This window comes from Drosophila erecta, unplaced genomic scaffold (genome assembly GCF_003286155.1).
Source record: "Drosophila erecta strain 14021-0224.00,06,07 unplaced genomic scaffold, DereRS2 tig00000055-arrow-pilon, whole genome shotgun sequence".
In the NCBI taxonomy this organism is placed as follows: Eukaryota; Metazoa; Arthropoda; class Insecta; order Diptera; family Drosophilidae; genus Drosophila; species Drosophila erecta.
In genome coordinates this window covers 19,208,625-19,227,812 of record NW_020825200.1, presented here as the reverse complement: position 1 = coordinate 19,227,812, position 19,188 = coordinate 19,208,625, and the positions used below count along the sequence as shown (strand labels likewise).

At 46.4% G+C, this 19,188-nt stretch overlaps 9 protein-coding genes across 14 annotated transcripts; 5 read left to right on the top strand and 4 right to left on the bottom strand.

Moving 5' to 3' along the window:
* The first annotated feature begins 25 nt into the window (after window positions 1-25).
* On the top strand, window positions 26-3,730 carry LOC6541171 (activin receptor type-1). 2 transcript variants are annotated; one of them, XM_026979480.1, is made up of 8 exons: window positions 26-170; window positions 610-739; window positions 853-888; window positions 1,146-1,221; window positions 1,283-1,941; window positions 2,171-2,581; window positions 2,639-2,864; window positions 2,924-3,730. In XM_026979480.1, exons 1-8 carry the CDS (start codon window positions 32-34, stop codon window positions 3,071-3,073), a joined length of 1,827 nt encoding a protein of 608 aa, XP_026835281.1. In that variant the 5' UTR covers window positions 26-31; the 3' UTR covers window positions 3,074-3,730. The 2 variants fall into 2 exon arrangements, with proteins under 2 accessions (XP_026835281.1, XP_001970571.2); XM_001970535.3 differs by lacking the exon at window positions 853-888 and having other exon boundaries at window positions 27-170.
* LOC6543185 (tubulin--tyrosine ligase-like protein 12) lies at window positions 3,716-6,140 on the bottom strand. Its single transcript, XM_001970534.3, has 2 exons — window positions 6,076-6,140; window positions 3,716-5,865 (listed from the first exon to the last, which is right to left on the bottom strand). Exon 2 carries the CDS (start codon window positions 5,633-5,635, stop codon window positions 3,755-3,757), a length of 1,881 nt encoding a protein of 626 aa, XP_001970570.1. The 5' UTR covers window positions 5,636-5,865; window positions 6,076-6,140; the 3' UTR covers window positions 3,716-3,754.
* Window positions 6,141-6,171: 31 nt separating this feature from the next.
* LOC6542720 (protein ABHD4) lies at window positions 6,172-8,280 on the top strand. The gene is made up of 2 exons (XM_001970533.3): window positions 6,172-6,657; window positions 6,943-8,280. The coding sequence occupies exons 1-2, from the start codon at window positions 6,523-6,525 to the stop codon at window positions 8,170-8,172; spliced, it is 1,365 nt and encodes a 454-aa protein (XP_001970569.1). The 5' UTR covers window positions 6,172-6,522; the 3' UTR covers window positions 8,173-8,280.
* A 1,277-nt stretch (window positions 8,281-9,557) lies between these two features.
* Window positions 9,558-11,031, bottom strand: LOC6543136 (lysosomal aspartic protease). The gene is made up of 2 exons (XM_001970532.3): window positions 9,984-11,031; window positions 9,558-9,920 (listed from the first exon to the last, which is right to left on the bottom strand). Exons 1-2 carry the CDS (start codon window positions 10,893-10,895, stop codon window positions 9,660-9,662), a joined length of 1,173 nt encoding a protein of 390 aa, XP_001970568.1. The 5' UTR covers window positions 10,896-11,031; the 3' UTR covers window positions 9,558-9,659.
* Window positions 11,032-11,642: 611 nt separating this feature from the next.
* Window positions 11,643-12,650, bottom strand: LOC6542442. Its single transcript, XM_001970531.3, has 2 exons — window positions 12,135-12,650; window positions 11,643-12,001 (listed from the first exon to the last, which is right to left on the bottom strand). The coding sequence occupies exons 1-2, from the start codon at window positions 12,558-12,560 to the stop codon at window positions 11,669-11,671; spliced, it is 759 nt and encodes a 252-aa protein (XP_001970567.1). The 5' UTR covers window positions 12,561-12,650; the 3' UTR covers window positions 11,643-11,668.
* Window positions 12,651-12,874: 224 nt separating this feature from the next.
* Window positions 12,875-14,746, top strand: LOC6542604 (deoxyribodipyrimidine photo-lyase). Of its 2 annotated transcripts, none has more exons than XM_026979677.1 (3): window positions 12,875-12,975; window positions 13,030-14,301; window positions 14,363-14,746. In XM_026979677.1, exons 1-3 carry the CDS (start codon window positions 12,934-12,936, stop codon window positions 14,711-14,713), a joined length of 1,665 nt encoding a protein of 554 aa, XP_026835478.1. In that variant the 5' UTR covers window positions 12,875-12,933; the 3' UTR covers window positions 14,714-14,746. The 2 variants fall into 2 exon arrangements, with proteins under 2 accessions (XP_026835478.1, XP_026835479.1); XM_026979678.1 differs by having other exon boundaries at window positions 13,039-14,301; window positions 14,363-14,724.
* Window positions 14,733-16,059, bottom strand: LOC6542209 (proteasome subunit alpha type-6). Of its 3 annotated transcripts, none has more exons than XM_026979679.1 (4): window positions 15,953-16,059; window positions 15,733-15,832; window positions 15,494-15,670; window positions 14,733-15,312 (listed from the first exon to the last, which is right to left on the bottom strand). In XM_026979679.1, exons 2-4 carry the CDS (start codon window positions 15,806-15,808, stop codon window positions 14,831-14,833), a joined length of 735 nt encoding a protein of 244 aa, XP_026835480.1. In that variant the 5' UTR covers window positions 15,809-15,832; window positions 15,953-16,059; the 3' UTR covers window positions 14,733-14,830. The 3 variants fall into 3 exon arrangements, with proteins under 3 accessions (XP_026835480.1, XP_026835481.1, XP_001970565.1); XM_026979680.1 differs by having other exon boundaries at window positions 15,957-16,046; XM_001970529.3 differs by having other exon boundaries at window positions 15,890-16,012.
* A 206-nt stretch (window positions 16,060-16,265) lies between these two features.
* Window positions 16,266-19,010, top strand: LOC6541004 (ubiquitin-like-conjugating enzyme ATG10). The gene is made up of 4 exons (XM_001970527.3): window positions 16,266-16,365; window positions 18,069-18,168; window positions 18,228-18,381; window positions 18,437-19,010. The coding sequence occupies exons 2-4, from the start codon at window positions 18,073-18,075 to the stop codon at window positions 18,700-18,702; spliced, it is 516 nt and encodes a 171-aa protein (XP_001970563.1). The 5' UTR covers window positions 16,266-16,365; window positions 18,069-18,072; the 3' UTR covers window positions 18,703-19,010.
* Window positions 16,315-18,031, top strand: LOC6542592 (tRNA (adenine(37)-N6)-methyltransferase). Of its 2 annotated transcripts, XM_001970528.3 has the most exons (4): window positions 16,315-16,508; window positions 16,599-16,779; window positions 16,839-17,313; window positions 17,368-18,030. In XM_001970528.3, exons 1-4 carry the CDS (start codon window positions 16,447-16,449, stop codon window positions 17,826-17,828), a joined length of 1,179 nt encoding a protein of 392 aa, XP_001970564.1. In that variant the 5' UTR covers window positions 16,315-16,446; the 3' UTR covers window positions 17,829-18,030. The 2 variants fall into 2 exon arrangements, with proteins under 2 accessions (XP_001970564.1, XP_015014735.1); XM_015159249.2 differs by having other exon boundaries at window positions 16,839-18,031.
* Window positions 19,011-19,188: the final 178 nt, after the last annotated feature.

The window sequence follows — 19,188 nt, the reverse complement described above, 5'->3', positions numbered from 1 at the left end:
CTAGTATTTTTGTGGAATATGTTATGTGCAGATGTGGGCCCTGGTCACACTGCCCTCTTGGCGTATATCGATAGTCCCCGATAGACTCGGACTAAAAACATTTCTAGCAATGGAGTCCAATATATTTTTAATTTTTCTATTGACGTTTCTGCTATACAATAATGCTAGAGGTGGGCCTTAATTAGTGTTAACCAATTAATGAGTGCTTTGCAAGGAGGGTGCACAAGAGAAACCCCGATTGTAAGGGGATTTAGACCCACACAGAATGGCTCGAAAAGTCACAGAGTGTTTTCGATTTGTTTTCATATGCTGCGGTTCTGTCCAATTGTGCTGCGTACTTGGCCAGGCTAAAACGAAAAAAGTGTTCTCGGGATGGTGATTAGTGAAAGAAGTTTCTGTTGACGGATTATATAAACGGATGTCGTGGGCGTTTGCAGCATAAGTGCATTTTCTCAATGATTTACCCACGCACACCACAGTTCCGTGTGTGTATACAGAACTTGCTGGGGCGCCTGTGTGTGCGTTAGTGCTGGCGGTATTAGTGGGGCCTTTCATGTGTGTACATATTTGGTATGTGCATGTGTTTAATGTGCATTTGTTGTGTTTCAGCTGAAATCAGCGATCATCTGCGGGAGGACATTCCGGATTTAGACATGGAGCCCTCCTCCGCCTCGTCCGCCCATCTCAATGGCAAAGAGTTACCGGCCGTGCCACAGAACTCGGTGCAGACGCATCCCAGGTGATTATATATTAAGTCCAGAACCCCTAGCCCGTATCCCCGCTCAGTCCAAAATACACTGTATTGCTAACCTCTGCTCCCTCCCAATTGCCATGCTGCTAATCCTTAATTAGGAGGCACATTAAGAGTAAGCGCCGCATGAAAAGAAGGTACAATTTACACGACTCATTAATTAAAACATCATAAAAAAATGGTTAAATGTATACAAAACAATTGAAAATATTAATAAGTTAACGGTTTTCTTTTCTTGTTTGTTTACTTTTCATTTTTTTTTTCTGTTCAACTTTTCCTTTGAGATATCTGATATTATAAAACATTTTTGTAGCCGAATGGTACTAAATAAAAGTTCCCTGGTTGCCTTAACTGTTTCTGTAAAATGATACTAAAACCCTCTCTCTATTACCAGATACAAATGCTACTCCTGCGAACCGCCCTGTCGGGATCCGTATGAGTTTACCCACACCTGCCAGAATGCGATTCAGGTGAGTTCCTCACTGTATATAATTAAAACTTAAAAGTAACTAAGTTTCCGACTTTCAACAGTGCTGGAAGTCGCGCACCCGCGATGCCGATGGCCAGGTGCAGGAGTCCCGCGGCTGCAGCACCTCGCCGGATCAACTGCCCATGATCTGCAGCCTGAACTCTTTGAAGATCAATGGATCCAGTAAACGCAATACGGGGAAGTTCGTAAATGTGGTATGCTGCACCGGTGATTACTGCAATGAAGGAGACTTTCCAGAACTGCTGCCCTTTGACAGCAATGATGTGACGGTAATAACCGCGGATACCAGTAGTATAAGCAAGATGTCCGTCGCAATTCTGGGTCCTATTCTGGTTATCGCTCTGCTGGGTGCCATGACCATCTTCTTCATTCGGCGTAGCCATCGCAAGCGTCTGGCTGCCTCGCGAACTAAACACGACCCGGAAGCATATCTGGTCAATGATGAGTTGCTCCGCGCCACCAGCGCCGGCGACAGTACGCTGAGGGAGTATCTTCAGCATTCGGTGACCTCCGGCTCGGGCAGCGGGTTGCCGCTGCTAGTGCAGCGTACGCTAGCCAAACAGGTCACCCTGATCGAGTGCATAGGACGAGGCAAGTACGGCGAAGTTTGGCGCGGTCACTGGCATGGCGAAAGCATCGCCGTCAAAATTTTCTTCAGTCGCGACGAGGAGTCCTGGAAGCGGGAAACAGAGATCTACAGGTAAGGACCAAATTATTGTTATTATTGTACGTGTGGCTCGTAATTTGTATAACTTTATGCAACGAAGTCGTGCATTAGTCTTTGATTTCATTCAAATCAAAACAAAATCACCTAAAAGAATACACTGTAACATGTAAAATGTTCCCCCCCATAAAACGTGCGTAATATTGTTTGATAGTCGGCATTACCTGTTGCTCTATGAATCATAAGTAATCACATTTTTTTTCAGCACCATATTGCTCCGCCATGAAAATATTCTCGGATTCATCGGCTCCGACATGACGTCACGAAACTCGTGTACCCAACTTTGGTTGATGACACACTACTATCCACTTGGCTCGCTCTTTGATCACCTAAACCGTAACGCATTGAGCCACAACGATATGGTATGGATTTGCCTGTCCATAGCTAATGGGCTGGTGCACTTGCACACAGAGATATTCGGCAAGCAAGGAAAGCCAGCTATGGCACATCGCGATTTGAAGTCAAAGAATATACTGGTCACCTCGAACGGCTCGTGCGTGATAGCCGATTTCGGACTGGCTGTTACCCATTCGCACGTCACAGGGCAACTGGACCTGGGCAACAACCCTAAAGTGGGCACCAAGCGTTACATGGCCCCAGAGGTTCTGGATGAGAGGTATGTGGTTAATGGCTTTACTAAAAAGGACAATACCACATTAAAATTTGATTGCAGTATTGATTTAGAATGCTTCGAAGCACTGCGCCGCACAGATATTTACGCGTTTGGACTTGTCCTCTGGGAGGTTTGTCGCCGCACCATTTCTTGCGGCATAGCAGAGGAGTACAAGGTGCCCTTCTACGATGTGGTGCCAATGGATCCCAGCTTTGAGGATATGCGCAAGGTGGTCTGCATCGACAACTACAGGCCATCCATTCCCAACCGTTGGAGCTCGGATTCGGTAAGCTGCTTTTGTATGCCATTCTCAGGATCTTCGTGCTAATAGTTCTCTTTATTTAGTTACTGGCTGGCATGTCCAAGCTCATGAAGGAGTGCTGGCACCAAAACCCCAACGTGCGCTTGCCAGCGCTGCGCATAAAAAAGACTATACATAAGCTAGCTTCCGCTGACGAGAAGGTACGCCTGGACTTCGATGAGGTCTGCGTTTAGTGGTTGTAGTCCAGCCTTAGCAGTAAGCGATAATTTAGGTGTACCACCTAGGTAGTCTAAGATTCATTCATTGACATACCCTTGCATTTCACACTATTAGTTCGTAGGTATATTATTCATAGCTAAGCCAAGATCCTTCGTGTTGAATCAACTAATCCAAGTACAAGACCCTTGGGAGCTTATATATAGAAGACTATAACATATTTAATTTATGTTTGGATTGACATTATTGTTTCCGTTCCACCGTGAGCCTATCCTGAACAGGGTGCCTTTGAAATTGCCTTAAGTTAAAGTTAGCATCGACACTAATGTATGTTCTTGGAATATCATCCTGTAAAGTTGTCATTTCACTATTTACCATTATTCATCGTTCATCAAGTGCCATTTGCAATTGAGAATTGTAAAAGCCCTAACCTTAAGCTCACTTTTTGAACTTTACACTAAATTCATTACTCTAGAACTTGTCCATGCTATGATAGAACCATAAGCCACACCACCAACTGACTTGCTATCTTAGTTAGTTAAGCCTTTAGGACTTAGTTTCCCACGCATAGAAGCATACACACCTACTTGTATATTGTACAAATGGAAAGCTATATAAGTTTTGTATAGTCTAAACGAAATGAAATACACGAATAAGCATTAAATAATAGGAAATCTGGTTTATTGGCTGGCTTTATGTCAATTGTCTGCCGTCAGTACCCGGAAGCTCTCGTCGTTATCTTCATCTAGGAAGAGCAGACGGAAGATGTCGTTAAAGAAATCGGGATAGTAGTCGCAGGCGCGTTTGCAGTCGGGAGTCCAGTTGATTTCCAGCAACTGGGGCTCCATCACCTTCTCCCCATCGTCCTTCCACCGAAGCATAATGTCAGCTGCGTAAAGAGCTCGTGATTGGGCACAAGGAGCCAGGCCGCAGGGTGGATCTGCTTGACTGGCGCACTGAAGCACCTCGAGAAGCATGTTACAGATTTGCTGCTCCAGAGCCGCCCAACTGTTTTCCGGATACTGCTCCTGCCAGAGGGTCAGGAAGTCGTCGCACTTGACGTGATGCAGCTGCGCCTCCTCCTGGTAGTTCATCACCGTGTAGTGTTTCTCGTAGTCATCGAAGTGATCCAGCGAGAAGGGATGATTTGCAAAACGGAGGAAGAACTTCCGGTGTATATATGCCTTCAGGGGTTTTACGCTCTTCAAGAGAATTACATAGCGAATATCAAACTTAACGCGTCCATCCAGCTCCTCCCGACTAAAGAGAACTGGTCGCTCGATGTACTTCTGCGCTATCTTTGGTCCAGTGGCCGGTAGACGTACGATCTGCTTGATATTGTCCGTGATGTGTGTGTCCAGTCCGCGAGCCAAGTTCCAAGGCTTAATAATCCAGTGGTTGTCTAGGCCCTTGGCTGCTCTCGTTTGATAGTAAGCAGCGAACTCCTTGAGTTCGGTGGACAGATTATAGGTGGTGGGGAGCCATGTCGGAAACGTTTCCAGCGTAAGGCTATTATGGTGCTCCTTGGCCGCCCGGCGGCCCACAATGCTGAGGAGGTCCTTGATGGTGATAACGTACTCGAAGGGAAACTGATTGATGAACTTGCCGGGCGACCTTTCGGCAAAGTCCTCAAAATTTTTGAAGTGCTGTGTGAGCCACAGGACATCCGCTTCGTCTGCGTTGTTAACTAAGATGAACTCAGACGAAGTTAGATGACGGCGCACCACCTCGTACTCTGCATACACCTTTAGCGGATCGCAACGGGACCTGGCTGGCAGTGGATCAGTATTGCCTTTAGGATAGGTCTCAGGGATGTGACCGCTAGTAAAATAGTCTGCCCGGGGTTCAACCTGCAAGAAACTTTCCCCCGTGAGGTCGGCATAGCGCCAGGGTAAAAGCAGGGCATCCCGCTGGGGCGCCTCCTTGGCCACGTACTCCACCACATCGCGGGTCACTGCATCTCCGACATCGCAGTCCCGAATCGGAAAAAGCACACTGTACGTAGTTTGGGTGTTCAGGTAGAGCAAAGGGACTAGACGAAAGTTGGGATTGTCCGAGTGGTTCACCGCTGAACCGACTTCGTCCATCACGTACCAAATGGGCTGGCGCTCCTCGTCAGACAAGCCTTCGCTGCCGATGGAGTAGGCTTGGCAGTACTTCCACAGGCGACGCAGTATCTTGTCGACACGATCCTCCAGCTCGAGATCAACGCCAGTGATGGCCGAAAGTCGGTCCGCCAGTTGTGGATACTGCTCCAGTTGCTGCCGGGCGCCGTTTAGCCTGAATGTCCAGGCGTGGTCCACCAAAAAGATGGCCTGAGGATCACTGGCCTTAATTCCCTGCTCCCGGGCCACGCCCAGTGCGAAGACCGGGTTGGGACTGTCGTCGTCCTCGGCAGGATTCTGCTCCTCATCCTCATCGTAGTCAATCAGCATCAACTGGAGTGCCTCGCCAGCATCGAATGTTTCCGTGGTCAGTTTTCGGTACAGCGCCGGCCAAAAGATCAACGGAACAGCCGAGGACTCCAGCTGCGGCTTGTGCAGCGCTACAAACTCGTTGTACTTGTTTATGCCGTCCATGTGCAGAGCAGGGCGCAAAAAGGAGCACTCTTGGAGCACGGCCCAGTTAAAGTGACCGTATACGCCGGGGTCCAGGGATGCGTATTTCTTCTTCTTTGCGACCTCCAGTTGAGGATGTCTGCACTTTAATCACTTGTTCCATTCCCACGATCTGTTATAGGATCTGGTGTGAATATACAACTATCGAACCTATGTTTCGAGTTGGAAAAAAGCCTTCGACTTCTGTATTTCTGTAATTTTTGGAATAAAAAGTTGAGTGGGAATACAAAAATAATTCAACAAACGCTTTTTTGTTAATCCAATTGGAACTACAATGTAAACGTATGAATATTAAATCTCGTTCAGTAAGCTCTTCGAGCAAATGCGTTTCTTTTGCTTAAGAGAAAAATAATAATACACAAATTGGATTTTTAATTTGTGTTCAACAGAATGGATATTACTTTCAACTTTACAACTGCTGTAATCACAACCCTTTTTCGCCGCCTCTGCTAACCGTTAGCCAGCACTGCCGGCGGCCAGCTGATCCGCTCAGCTGATGGTGTGACCGCACTCGCTTCCCACTGGATTAGCAACAACAACCATTATTTCACCATTAGAATAGATAACATGTAAAAGCGACACGGAACTTGAATCATACCAAACCAGGCCACTTTCCGCGGAGCATTAGCAGAAGTTAAAAGTCATCCCAACTCGGCAGAACCAGTGCTAAGGGGTACAAATCTGATTTTACTCTAGTGTCAGTATTCATGAAACTCTCGACTTTCGACGGGTACGCACGTTGCGCGCAAATGGTGGCGGAATATTGTTGTTAGGATACCAGACCCCCCGCACACATCCGCACATTGTACCCACACAAATCAGCAGTGAGAGATTAGATCGCGAGCGAGATGAGCGAACCGCTAGCATTGGCGAGCAGTGGCGTGGTGGATCCAACGCCAGCACTCACCAACGTCTCTATTTCGAACCTGCCGCAGACTACAGTTGCACTGGGATCGGGATCCAAACAGGTCATGGACCAAGAGGTAAGCAGGGCGACCAGGTCGAGGTCCAGGCCCAGACCCAGTTGACCATCATAGTCGGCCCTGCCTGGTGAAATCACAAAAATCCCCAAAAGATATTCCCGTTTCCCTTGCCACATTTAGCAAGCAACTGCGCAATTAATTGACAGCCGCTGGTTAAGTAATTTTTGGGTCGGACTACCTGGCATGGATCACATAGCCAGCGGCTAGAGGTGCCCATCGGACACAACGCTCAGTCACCTCAGCAACTCCCCAAATTCACTCGTCACTTTCATCTCTCACCTGCAGGATCCCCGAAACAATATATTCTTTCTTTGGAAATGGTTGTTTAACTGGACATCCAGCTCACCGACTATGCTGCGTGCCGTTGAAAAGAAGATACTGTCGTACGTGAAGCTGCCCTACCGCGGCTTCTTCGTGGACATCGGGCCGGCGGTGGGCGAAGCGGATAAGATCTGGACCATCAGCATGAATACCGAGTCCAAGGAGGTGCCCCTGGTGCTCTTGCATGGCTTGGGAGCAGGAATTGCCCTGTGGGTGATGAACCTGGATGCCTTTGCCAAGGGTCGACCAGTCTACGCCATGGACATCCTCGGTTTCGGACGCAGCTCCCGGCCGCAGTTCGCCAAGGATGCGCTGGTGTGCGAGAAGCAATTTGTCAAATCGGTGGAGGAGTGGCGCCGCGAAATGAACATCAACGACATGATTCTGTTGGGCCACTCGATGGGCGGCTTCATTGCCTCCAGCTACGCCCTTTCACACCCGGAGCGTGTGAAACACCTCATACTGGCCGATCCCTGGGGCTTCCCCGAGAAGCCCTCGGACTCGACCAATGGCAAAACAATTCCGCTCTGGGTGCGAGCCATAGCTAGAGTACTGACCCCACTTAATCCGTTGTGGGCTCTACGCGCCGCCGGCCCCTTTGGCCAGTGGGTGGTGCAAAAGACGCGGCCAGATATTATGCGGAAGTTCCAGAGCACCATCGAGGAGGATATCAACTTGCTGCCGCAGTACATACATCAGTGCAACGCCCAAAACCCCAGCGGTGAGTCCGCCTTCCACACCATGATGCAATCCTTCGGGTGGGCCAAGCACCCCATGATTCACCGCATCAAGGACGTGCGCAGCAACATACCAATCACGTTCATCTACGGCTCCCGCTCATGGATCGACTCCTCGTCTGGGGAGAAGATCAAGTCGCAGCGCGGCAGTAACATGGTGGACATCAAGATCGTGACGGGCGCCGGCCACCATGTGTATGCCGACAAGCCGGACGTGTTCAACCGCTACGTGAACGAGACCTGTGATATGTACAAGGTGGCCGGTGGCAAGCTGATAACGCCCCTGCAGCTCATCCGCGAGACCACGGAGTCCGACGAGGAGCGCGAGCCCAGCATAAGCACAGCAAAGACAGTGGAGGTCCAGCCGGAAGTGCAACCGATGGCCGAACCTGTCACTGCAGCTGATACATCCACGCCGACCACTGACGAACTGGCGGCGAACATCAAACCGAAGTGAGCAGAAGCAGCGGTATTCGCTGAGAACCAAACAAATCACAGCTAGCCTGCCGGCCTGTATCTATTAACTTAGTGTCTTTGCCTAGTATTAAATGGTCATCTTATCCAATTAGCCGCTAGTTTTACTCTACAGTCAAAACTGGCCAACTAAAATGAAGCCCAAGGCGGGCGTATTCTTATTTATATTTTTTGAGATTTCAAGTTATACGCACTGTTTTTTAAATAGCTTAAATATATATCTATATTTGTTAAATCAACTTAGTCCGAAACGTATTTTTTCCAGTGACCTAGGTTGACAAGTTTATTAAAAAAAAATGTAAAGTCTATGGATTGTGCTGGTAACCAAGCGCTTCTGTAGCAGCTATCATCATTTGTGCTGATTCAGTCCAAGTACAAAGGTCACTTCATGGGCACTGCCAACGCGCATGGAGGGAGTTCCATTGATAACTTGATTGATAACCAATGGAGGAATTCGAAGCTTCGCCGAAAAGTTCTCTACGAATGCAATCGGTGCTCAACATACGTCAGACTTGGCAGCGATCCGGAAGATCCCACACGCGCCGCTTGTTTTCAATTCTTTTGGGTTGGGTCTAAGGCTATCTTGTGTTAACTGATAGACAGCAAAACAATGGAATTATGTAGGTGAAAACGGGAGCGGTTCTTTATACTTGGCGCCTGATTTTATTGGGAAATGATTCATTGAAAGAAAGAAAGAACGAACGGATCCCTTATAAATAAAGTCTTATTAATATATTCTTTTAATTAATTGGCTTCGTCGTCTTATTAAATTAAAGAGCTAACAAAGTTACAATATCCAAGGAACTATGCTTTCCTTTAGGCACAGCTGGTCATTCGTTGACTACCGACTTGTTTTAATTAATTGTTTACCTATTTCTAATGAAAATTGGTTGTATATAAATAGAAGTAAACTCTTTCGTGTTGTTAATTATACGTTGACAGCAATTAGCGGAATTTCACCATTTCAACTATAAATTTAAATTCAGAATGAGAACACCATATCGTATGCAAAAGAAAGGTGATATAGGGAAATCTTATTTCTTGAATATAGCTGGAATTTTCAATAAATGACAACTGAGGAAGTCGTTGATCCCCAGAGTTTTGTTATCAACTGGCTGAGTACAAGCTCTTTGCACTGTATAGAAAAGTATATTATACAAATTAATTGAGTGAAAAAGCTCCACAGGCAACCATATATGTACATTCTCGTTTTCAATTAAACTAGCCACTCTAATCATGACAAATGACATATACACATATTTATATACATAATACAGTATAAAGCTTTGTGCCCTATCACAAAGAGCAGAGCCAGCAAAAACATACGGCTGATATCGCATAAACAACTCGCAATCAAACAAAGAAACGTTATAGCTATTACATATATATTCTACAGGTTCTTCGAAGAAATCCGCAATGGGATCGATAATGTTTACAATTTAAATTTTAAGTATACTTTTCTTTGTTCGATTATTTGGCATCGGCGAAGCCCACACGATCGTTGCCCATGTCAAACTCGGTGTAGTATTTGCCAATGAAAACGTCACCCAGGATCCACAAGGGTCCGTTTGGAGGGGGAATGTCCATGCCCATGAATCCGGACAGACAGATGGTCTTGCCCATCTGGGACACACGAAGAATATAGTCCTTGCCCTCAAGCTCGAAGGTCTTTCCGCCCAGCACAAACTTGATTACCGGCAGTTTGGGGATGAGATCGCAAGAAACCACATACTAGAGTGGGTTATAAGGGAAATTAGTAGTAATTCGGGTAATAACATGGAGTTTGGTACTCACCTGACCACCGATAATGGGAGTTCCACCGATCTTCTGGTTGATAGAGGTAGCCTCCTCCAAGGGAGCAGCAATTAGTGAGGTGCCGGTGTCAGCGATTACCTGGCAACCACCCTTGCACAGCTGCAAATCACCAATGGAAGCGGCATCCATCTTAATTTGCCAGTAGGCCTTGCGGGTAACAGGCAAGTAGGTGAATTCACCAGTGTAGTGGTTGGGATCGGAGCCGCCAAAGATGATCTCACCGCCTTCAGGGGAGGCGGGATCGCGGTTCAGGTAAAATGAGAACACCGGAGCGGAGATCAAACCCTGCTCATACATGGCGTAGAATGGCGGCTTCACCTTGTCAACGGAAATGGAGCTGTAGCCCAGGCCCAGGATGCCGTCAAACTTGGCTGCAACAAAGACCAGACCCGGCTCACTCAGCGCCTCCGCGAATGTCTGATCCTTGATGTCCAGGCCGGCAATGGAAACCGTATCGGTAGACAGGTATCCAGACAAGCTGCCTGAACCGTACTGGATGGCGAACTCAGTGCCGTTCTTTGTGTACGTCTTCGACTTGGAGGCATCGTACTTGTTGTGCATCAAACAGGCGATGTTGGTCAGGTGGCACTTCTTGGACGGCACCCACAAGTTCGAGGAGCCGGTGTCGAAAACCACACGGAAGTTCTGCGGCGGCGAGCCGATGGCAATGGGTCCATAGTACTGGGCGTCCATGTAGTTGGACAGAGGTTCCGGCACATCACCTCCGCCGTACCTAATGCGCAATTGCTGCAGCTCCGTCCCCACATCCGCGAAGTGTCTGCGGGCAGACTGGAATTTGTGGAGTGGTACTCGCAGCAATCCAGGTTTCTCCTGTGGATTTGAGTGGGCCGCAGCCAGGAAGGCGACAAGCAGCAGTGCAACCTTCTGCATTTCGAGTTCTATGTTCCTCTTCACTGGTGGCTAAAACTGCAATGATCGCTGCAGTTAATTAAATTTTGCGGCACAGCGAAAATGATTCAGCACAGATAACGTACTAAATTTGGCTTGGCGCGACGTGTGACCAGAGAGATTCAATAGTTCCCTTGGTAAATAATGAAATTATTTAATTTTCCTTCTTATGTTATGTATCATTATTTCTGCAAATTTTAGGAATAGTATATACTATCACTTAGATAAATTAAGTAAGAGTTCAAAAAGAAATCCGCATCACTTTCATTTTTAGACGCCTTTATCAGCAAACTACTAACAAATTCCAAGAAGATCCTTAATAAATTAAGTTATAATAAAGATAACCGGAGCTGAACTTCAATGTTTAAGTATGTAAATTAATTATTAAGTAAATTAAATGTATAAAGATTCTTAGAAATTCATTTGAACTTGGAATTACATATTAAAATAATATTAATAGTAATAATTTATTATAGTTTAAAAATGTATAAGTATTTTGAGCTTACATGATTCTAAAATAATTCAAATCGGTTGTTCAATTTTGTGGGTTTGCAAACATATAGACGCCGTTGAATGCTTATAATCATCTTAATTTCAGATAAACAAATATATGACATTTAATTAATTTGCTTATAAGCAAATAAAAGTGTAAAATAAATTATAGTTCCATTATAACTTGTAAAAACCATTTTTCTTCAAAACTCAAAGAATATTCAGTTTGTTTCTTTCATAAATCACACGTATTGTAATCCATTTTAATACTTTTTACAATCACTTATTACTCGGCAAAGTTTAGATCTGACCTTAGCACAGACATCCAAATTGTAAATTAGGTCGTCTATGTTGATTCGGTACGGAGTAACTCTGGCAGTATCCTCAAATGATTGTTTGGCGCGTCGCAGTCGTGCGTGAATCTCTCTTATATCGAGCATCTTCCCAATAGAAAGCTCATGATTGGTGGACAACAATACCGAGAACACAACGGTGGATTCCAGGGTGACTTTGCTTTGGTACCCAAAGCAGGTCTTCTGCTCCACTTCATCGTTTTCAACAAGCACGGTTTGACATCTTTTCAGGGAATCAATTTTCTATATAAATTATAAAAATAAAAATTTTTTTTGCATCAAGGTTAGTGCCTTGTAAACACTGTTTACATATTTATATTAATTGCTTAGTGATTGCAGTAGCAATCGAGTTTTTAGTAATTTCTTATGCGCTTACCTTGATTTTGGGAATATCGTTAGTTAGGATAAAATTCTTCTGGGGCTGGACCACGAATCGAGCTGCAAGGTCGCAATCTGGAGCATACTGATAGCCTTGGCCAACGCGTTTGAAGAATGGATGAAGATCCAGGAGCTTGAGGCGTTGCCGGGCCATCTCCGTAAGCTGATAGGTGTCCAGTTGGGGCAGAACGTCAGTCAGGAATAAATGGCACACTTCCTTGGTAGTGAGATCCCTGAAAGCCTCGTTGTTGGTTTTCCATTCCTTCCAGGCTGAAGCATCCTGGATGTAAAACAGTCGGCAAGAAGCTACTGCGTAGTCGATCAACTCCCTATGGATCGACTGTTCAGCATCTCGCATAAGCGTAGATCGAGCAATACGGCCGATATTGGCATTAAACGCCGCTTCGTCAACAGTCTCGTCCATTTTTTGTTGCGACAGATAGGAGTATGTTTAATTTCAACGAGCGCGTTCACAGTTGCACTCTTTCTGCAATCGATAACTGCTGTATATCGTATGCAGTACTGAGACTTTTGAAAACTTAGGGAATCAACTAAAACTAAGAGTATTGCAAAACCATTTTTGATTTTGCCATTTATTATTTGATCAAGTTAATTAGTGGGTAATATTCCTATTTATTTTGTATGTTAATATCTTCAAAATATATATACGAAAATTTATTGTGAGGCAATTCTGATAATGTTACCTCGGGAAAAAGTTTACCTTAAGGAAGAGTACTCCGAGTGCGGTTTTGTGAACAGCTGATTTATGAACAATGATGCCACATTGTTGAACAGTTATGTTTACAAAAGCATCATATTGGCGCGAATCATTCAAGATTGTGAGTTAATTCGAATTAGTACAAATCAAATCAGGATTTTTCATTCATGTTTAGTTTCTTCAGCTGCAGGCGATGAAGCGTACGAAGGCGCAGAAGGCAGGTCCATCTAAAAAGGCTCCTAAAAGCGAGGAGAGCCGCTCCAAGCCCAAAAGTGACGCGGAAAGCAACGATGAAGAAGCCTCCACATCGAAGACTTCGTTGGTTTCAAAGCCGGATTACCAAAACTTCGAGCAGTTTCTCACCCACTTGGAACACCAGCGAATCTGCACGGCAGCCAACATTCAGGAATTCCCTTTTAAGAAGAAACGAGTGCGCGTTCTGTCTAAATCCGATGATGTAAAGGAATCCAGCCTAGGAGGCGTCGTCTACTGGATGTCCCGCGACGGCCGAGTCCAGGACAACTGGGCCCTGCTCTTTGCCCAGCGTCTGGCCTTTAAGCTGGAATTACCCTTATCGGTGGTATTTTGCCTAGTTCCCAAATTCTTGAATGCCACCATCAGGCACTACAAGTTCATGATGGGCGGCCTGCAGGAGGTGGAGCAGCAGTGTCGCGCCCTGGACATACCCTTCCACCTGCTAATGGGCCCCGCTGTGGAAAAGTTGCCAGAATTTGTGAAATCCAAAGATATTGGAGCCGTAGTCTGCGACTTTGCTCCACTGCGTTTGCCCCGCCAATGGGTCGAGGATGTAGGCAAGGCGCTGCCCAAGAGCGTGCCGTTGGTGCAAGTCGATGCCCACAATGTGGTTCCGTTGTGGGTGGCCTCCGACAAACAGGAGTACGCTGCCCGCACTATCCGTAACAAAATCAACTCCAAGCTAGGGGAGTTCCTCAGCGAATTCCCACCGGTTGTGCGGCATCCTTATGGAACGGGCTGCAAGAATGTAAATGTCGTGGACTGGTCAGCTGCCTATGCTTCACTGCAGTGCGACATGGAAGTGGGCGAGGTGCAGTGGGCCACACCGGGCTATAAGGGCGCTTGCCAGCAGCTCTACGAGTTCTGCAGTCGTCGCTTGCGCCATTTCAATGACAAACGAAACGATCCCACGGCAGATGCCTTGTCCGGACTCTCGCCTTGGCTGCACTTTGGTCACATTTCGGCTCAGCGTTGTGCTCTGGAGGTGCAGCGTTTTCGAGGACAACACAAAGCTTCGGCGGATGCGTTTTGCGAGGAGGCTATTGTGCGCAGAGAACTGGCGGATAACTTTTGCTTCTACAACGAGCACTATGATAGCCTTAAAGGTCTAAGTACTTGGGCATATCAAACCCTGGATGCACATCGCAAGGACAAGCGGGATCCCTGCTACAGCTTAGAGGAACTAGAGAAGGTTCACTATGAAATCTTTTCTTTTTATCTGGCACTACCAAGAGTTAATTATTTTTTCCTAGTCTCTCACCTATGACGACCTGTGGAACTCGGCGCAACTGCAGTTGGTGCGCGAGGGAAAAATGCACGGCTTTTTGCGCATGTACTGGGCCAAAAAGATTCTGGAATGGACTGCCACCCCCGAGCGGGCGTTGGAGTACGCGATCTTGCTGAACGACAAGTATAGTCTGGATGGACGCGATCCCAACGGCTATGTGGGCTGCATGTGGTCAATTGGCGGCGTCCATGACATGGGGTGGAAGGAGCGGGCTATTTTCGGCAAGGTTCGGTACATGAACTATCAGGGATGCCGCCGCAAATTCGATGTAAATGCCTTTGTCATGCGATACGGCGGTAAAGTGCACAAGAAATAGAAAGTTTTTGTAATTTGCCTTTGTTTTGAATGCAAGCCAAGAGCATTTTTTATTTAACCGTAGATCCAAGGAAAGGCTTTATAAAATATGACAAAATTACATCTAGCGGAACAGAACTTAGTCCTTCTCGGCGATCTTTGTGAGGTGTTCCTCGATCTCCCGCTCATCCAAAATGCGGAAAGTGGGATCGGTCTTGCTGACCACGCCGATCTCAATGCCATTCGGCTTAAAGTCTATAGCTAGCACGCTGGACAGACAGGTGATGGCCAGCTGAATCGCCTTCTCCTCGGACAAGTTGTTCTTGTACTTCTTTTCCAGATAGCTGTTGGCCTCCAAAGTTTTGGCACCCACCGAGCAGGCCTTGAACCCGCTGAAGTAGCCAGCCGGGTCCGTCTTGTAAACGCTGGCCCCGATTTCATTGTCGTACGCGATCAGCACCATGCTACAGCCGAGCGGACGCATCTCGGCATTCTGCGTGTACACCTGGTTGATATCCGCAATTCGCCGACATAACACATCCACTGGCATATCGTAGCCGTACTTATAGCGGAAGTTGGCGGCCTCATACCTGGCCTTCTGCACCTGGGAGCGGGAATCAGCTAGGGAAGACAAATAATTTAATTTAAGCATTCAGTGTCACTACCGCGAGATTTACGAAGTTGATATACAATCTAATCGTCTCGATAGTCGAGAAACAATTTAATAGGACCTATCGAAAATGGGCTAACTTTTTAAAGAAAACTCTTTACTAGGCATGCCAGCTATAACAAGAAATCATACCCATGCGTCCGGTCATTGCGCACCCAATGTCCTTGGTGATGCGGAACAGGTGGGTCACCGTTTCAGGCACGATATTCTTCTCGGTGACCTTTTTTTGGGTGGCCACCACGGCACAGTCGCCACTCTTCAGCGCCACCGTGGTGATGTTCTCCTGGGCGATAGCCTTGAAGGCATACTCTGGCGGGCATAAGGGAATGTCAAAGTGGATGCAATAGAGCCGCAAATGCCAGGATACTAACCCACTTGGTAGAGGCGTCCCTCCGGAGAGAAGATTGTAATGTGTCGGTCAAAGCCGGCTGAACTTCCGCGAGACATGATGCTTTCCTGTTGGTTCGGTAGCTGCAATAGATAAAGCCGGGTAAAATACAGTTGTCAAGTCAGCCGCAAACAACGCACTTTTTGAACAATGAGAATTTACAAGTTTGTATATAGCAGGGAAAATGTCACTTCAAATCGTACCTACTGTGCAAAATTCAGATTGTCATTCTCAGCCCAAAAATAGTCCTAAAAAATACCAAAGAGCAACGCGCGCTGGTACTTATCGTTTATCGTTGAAATCGAATATGTACACATAAAAAGACTACATTGTACGCTTTTTTTTAATATTTGTAAATTTGTCAACGGGCAATGTGATTTGCAAAAAATATTCTTTACAAAACAACATAAGTAAATTAAAGAAAAAACATTTTTAATTTATTTTTAGAGGCTTACACCAAAATTTCCTAAGTAAATGGAAAGCAAGCCAGATCTATCTGGAAATAAAGCAGTTGGCCGATAGTACGCACAGTTAAACCTATCGACAATCGATAACGTCGCGGTGTCGTGCGTAAGTGATGGCCAACTCTAGCTGGATGTAACGATTGAGAATTGAGGTAAATATTGGTCAATAACAGCGGAGAACGCTGAAATTGCGGATTATTTGGGAAGCCAAGTGCGCGTTGCCGGCAGCGAAAATGCACGAGGATGATCTGAAGAGTCAGTTGACTATTGCGCGGAACGAGATCAACAATCTCAGGTTCGTTTGAGACAGGCAAATCGCCATGAGTGTCCTTTTGCTACTGCTATAGTTCAAGTTCACACCGATTTTGCCTTGACCATGATGCAGGCAGCAAGTGCGCAACCTGCAGCATGTGCAGCGCAAGGACATTGAGACGATAACCCGCCTGCTGCAGGACTTCCGCTGCGAGGGGTGTGCGAGTAACAACAAGAGCGCCAAGGACAAGGTCGCCGGCGAGAAGCAGGAGCACCAGCAGCAGACGCAAGACCAGCAGACGGGTCAAGGTCAGGTGCGTTTGACCCTCCCACACACTGAAAGATACATACAAACCTCGCAACCAATCCTTAGAGCAACCATACCAATGGAGGAAACCGCTTTGGAGAGGACTACGCCCACTTTCGGCCCATTGGAGTTATCCGGACAGCCTTCCCAGAGAAGCGGGCTGTGCCCAGGCAGTCAATTGTGGGCAGTCGCCTGCGTGGTATCATCCAATTGAACGACGGTGTGTTCACCAATCCGGAGCACTCCTTGGAGGGACTGGCCGACTTCTCACATCTGTGGGTCATCTACCATTTCCACCGCAACAATGCCCACCCCAAGGCTAAGGTGGCACCACCCCGTCTCGGGGGCGAGCGGGTGGGTGTGTTTTCTACACGATCTCCGCATCGCCCTTGTCCAATTGGACTATCATTGGTGGAGATTGAGAAGATCGAAAACGCCACCATCAGTTTCTTTGGTACGGACATGGTAGACGGCACACCCGTGTTGGACATTAAGCCCTACATTCCACATTACGATGCACCATCCTTGAGCGTAGACTCAGGTACGTTGGTCGAACATCAAGCAGAAATGCAACATAAGTTCTTGTCCCGGACAGGAAGAACCTCGGTTGGTCCACATGAGACCAGCCTGGACTTCTACGACTCCAGACAGGAGCCTGACGGAGAGGAATCGGACCTGGAGCTGTACGGAGCAGCTGGTTACAGCGGGAGCTCGGGCATTGGAGCTGATGCCATTCTGCCACCACCAAGCGCTGTACGAGTGCCCAACTGGGTAGTGGCGAGCAATAGGCTTAGCGTGACCTTTAACGAGCATGCCGAGGCGCAGCTAAAAGAGCTGCAGGTGAAGAAGCAGTGCATCGTGGACATTCTGGAGGCGGATCCGCGCTCCGTTTACTTGCGCACAAAATACGGCTCGCAAATATTTACCTTCCAGCTGCGGGAGGTCACGGTGACGTGCAAGTTCGATGACAAGGCCGGCACGGTGACTGTGGTTCAGGTTCGGCGTAACGAGAATGTCCAGGTTACCGCCCAGGACGGCGACTTGCGCAGCGCCTAACTTATGGATTATTGCAATTGATATTCGTTAAATAACGATTTGTGTTAAGCTTAAGTATATTGTGTTGAGGAGCTTTAACCTTTGGCGTTTCAATTTTGCTCTAGAATACAGGACATTCTTAAATATATGTGTATGAGGCTTGTTTCCCACGCAAATAAATAGTTTTCTTTCAAGTATCCTTAAACGTGGGTATTATTTAAAGATTTTATATTTATGCATATTTATACACTTTATTTTCAGAATAATGGGCGACTTAAGCTGGAAAGATTTCTTGACACAGGCCAAGCAGTTCCTTGAAATTTCCCAGAAGTTGGGTGATAATTGGGTGTTGGAGCAAAAGGTACACGCCGTGCGGATTTTATAATTCGAGCTAATTAATACCTTTTCTACACAATTAAGGACTCGAATGAACCAAACACCTACCTCAAATGTAGTCAAAAGATTAAAGGTCAATGTGGCAAGAACGCAGGAGACTTGGTTAGTGTAGAGTATCATGTGGTCTTCAGTGTTTCCTATCAAGTACCAATGTTGTTTTTCCAGGCACACAGATCAGGTACTTATATATCAAAAAATCGTACTAGATGTGGAAATAAACCCTCTTTTCTTAGATGGAAGCCTTCTGGATGTCGAGGCCACTTGGAAAATGTTCATGCCCGAATCAAAGGCCAGCGATCTCCACCAGATACTCACCCAGATGGATCATCCCGTGCTCTTCAGACCTTACATGGCACTGCATCCATGCCGCACCGCCGAAGTGCTAAAGCAGTTCGGAAAGCCCAGCTGCAACCAGGTGCTTTCCTTCATCAGCCTTTACGGACCCCATGTGCAGTTGCACCTGCAAAATGCCTACGGCTTAAGCCAAGAGTATACGTAATTTGAATTTATTGGTGGTTGTTTTAAACACTGGTTATAGGAGTATACATGTATGGATAATATGGCCTATGCACTTTACAGTTTTACATTGCATTCCCTATTTTAAAGTGGTTACACCTTTTACACCTTAACTTGAGAACATTATGGGACCCCATCGCCCCCAGTGATTGGCACAAGTGAATATCCAAATGGCACAGTGCTCATGGCGAACTGCTGAGGGGCATAGGGTTATAGCGTGTGACACCTAAAGCAGCACATCAGTGGATAATTCAAGTTGAAAATTAAAAACTACTGCGCCTACGAAAAGAACCCAGCTTTGTACACATATTATTACTCCGCTTAGGGGATACATTCATCTACTTAGGCATTATATATAATCTCTTAACGTAGAGTATAGTTTTCAAGTTGCACTTGCTACCTTCGTTCATTTCTCTGGTAATATCAACTAGAAGCTACTTTTAATTTTAGACAGGTATACGCTTAGATC

Coding starts and splice junctions, on each gene's coding strand:
- LOC6541171 (XM_026979480.1), top strand. CDS start 32: ATGTGGGCCCTGGTCACACTGCCCTCTTGGCGTATATCGATAGTCCCC. Junction 1,222..1,282: donor CCTGCCAGAATGCGATTCAG/GTGAGTTCCTCA, acceptor GACTTTCAACAG/TGCTGGAAGTCGCGCACCCG. Junction 2,865..2,923: donor ACCGTTGGAGCTCGGATTCG/GTAAGCTGCTTT, acceptor CTCTTTATTTAG/TTACTGGCTGGCATGTCCAA.
- LOC6543185 (XM_001970534.3), bottom strand. CDS start 5,635: ATGGACGGCATAAACAAGTACAACGAGTTTGTAGCGCTGCACAAGCCG.
- LOC6542720 (XM_001970533.3), top strand. CDS start 6,523: ATGAGCGAACCGCTAGCATTGGCGAGCAGTGGCGTGGTGGATCCAACG. Junction 6,658..6,942: donor AACAGGTCATGGACCAAGAG/GTAAGCAGGGCG, acceptor TCTCACCTGCAG/GATCCCCGAAACAATATATT.
- LOC6543136 (XM_001970532.3), bottom strand. CDS start 10,895: ATGCAGAAGGTTGCACTGCTGCTTGTCGCCTTCCTGGCTGCGGCCCAC. Junction 9,921..9,983: donor CTCCCATTATCGGTGGTCAG/GTGAGTACCAAA, acceptor AACCCACTCTAG/TATGTGGTTTCTTGCGATCT.
- LOC6542442 (XM_001970531.3), bottom strand. CDS start 12,560: ATGGACGAGACTGTTGACGAAGCGGCGTTTAATGCCAATATCGGCCGT. Junction 12,002..12,134: donor ACGATATTCCCAAAATCAAG/GTAAGCGCATAA, acceptor TAATTTATATAG/AAAATTGATTCCCTGAAAAG.
- LOC6542604 (XM_026979677.1), top strand. CDS start 12,934: ATGTTTACAAAAGCATCATATTGGCGCGAATCATTCAAGATT. Junction 12,976..13,029: donor GGCGCGAATCATTCAAGATT/GTGAGTTAATTC, acceptor ATTCATGTTTAG/TTTCTTCAGCTGCAGGCGAT. Junction 14,302..14,362: donor GCTTAGAGGAACTAGAGAAG/GTTCACTATGAA, acceptor ATTTTTTCCTAG/TCTCTCACCTATGACGACCT.
- LOC6542209 (XM_026979679.1), bottom strand. CDS start 15,808: ATGTCTCGCGGAAGTTCAGCCGGCTTTGACCGACACATTACAATCTTC. Junction 15,671..15,732: donor GGGACGCCTCTACCAAGTGG/GTTAGTATCCTG, acceptor TATGCCCGCCAG/AGTATGCCTTCAAGGCTATC. Junction 15,313..15,493: donor CGCAATGACCGGACGCATGG/GTATGATTTCTT, acceptor TGTCTTCCCTAG/CTGATTCCCGCTCCCAGGTG.
- LOC6542592 (XM_015159249.2), top strand. CDS start 16,447: ATGCACGAGGATGATCTGAAGAGTCAGTTGACTATTGCGCGGAACGAG. Junction 16,509..16,598: donor AACGAGATCAACAATCTCAG/GTTCGTTTGAGA, acceptor ACCATGATGCAG/GCAGCAAGTGCGCAACCTGC. Junction 16,780..16,838: donor AGCAGACGGGTCAAGGTCAG/GTGCGTTTGACC, acceptor ACCAATCCTTAG/AGCAACCATACCAATGGAGG.
- LOC6541004 (XM_001970527.3), top strand. CDS start 18,073: ATGGGCGACTTAAGCTGGAAAGATTTCTTGACACAGGCCAAGCAGTTC. Junction 18,169..18,227: donor ATTGGGTGTTGGAGCAAAAG/GTACACGCCGTG, acceptor TACACAATTAAG/GACTCGAATGAACCAAACAC. Junction 18,382..18,436: donor TTTCCAGGCACACAGATCAG/GTACTTATATAT, acceptor CTCTTTTCTTAG/ATGGAAGCCTTCTGGATGTC.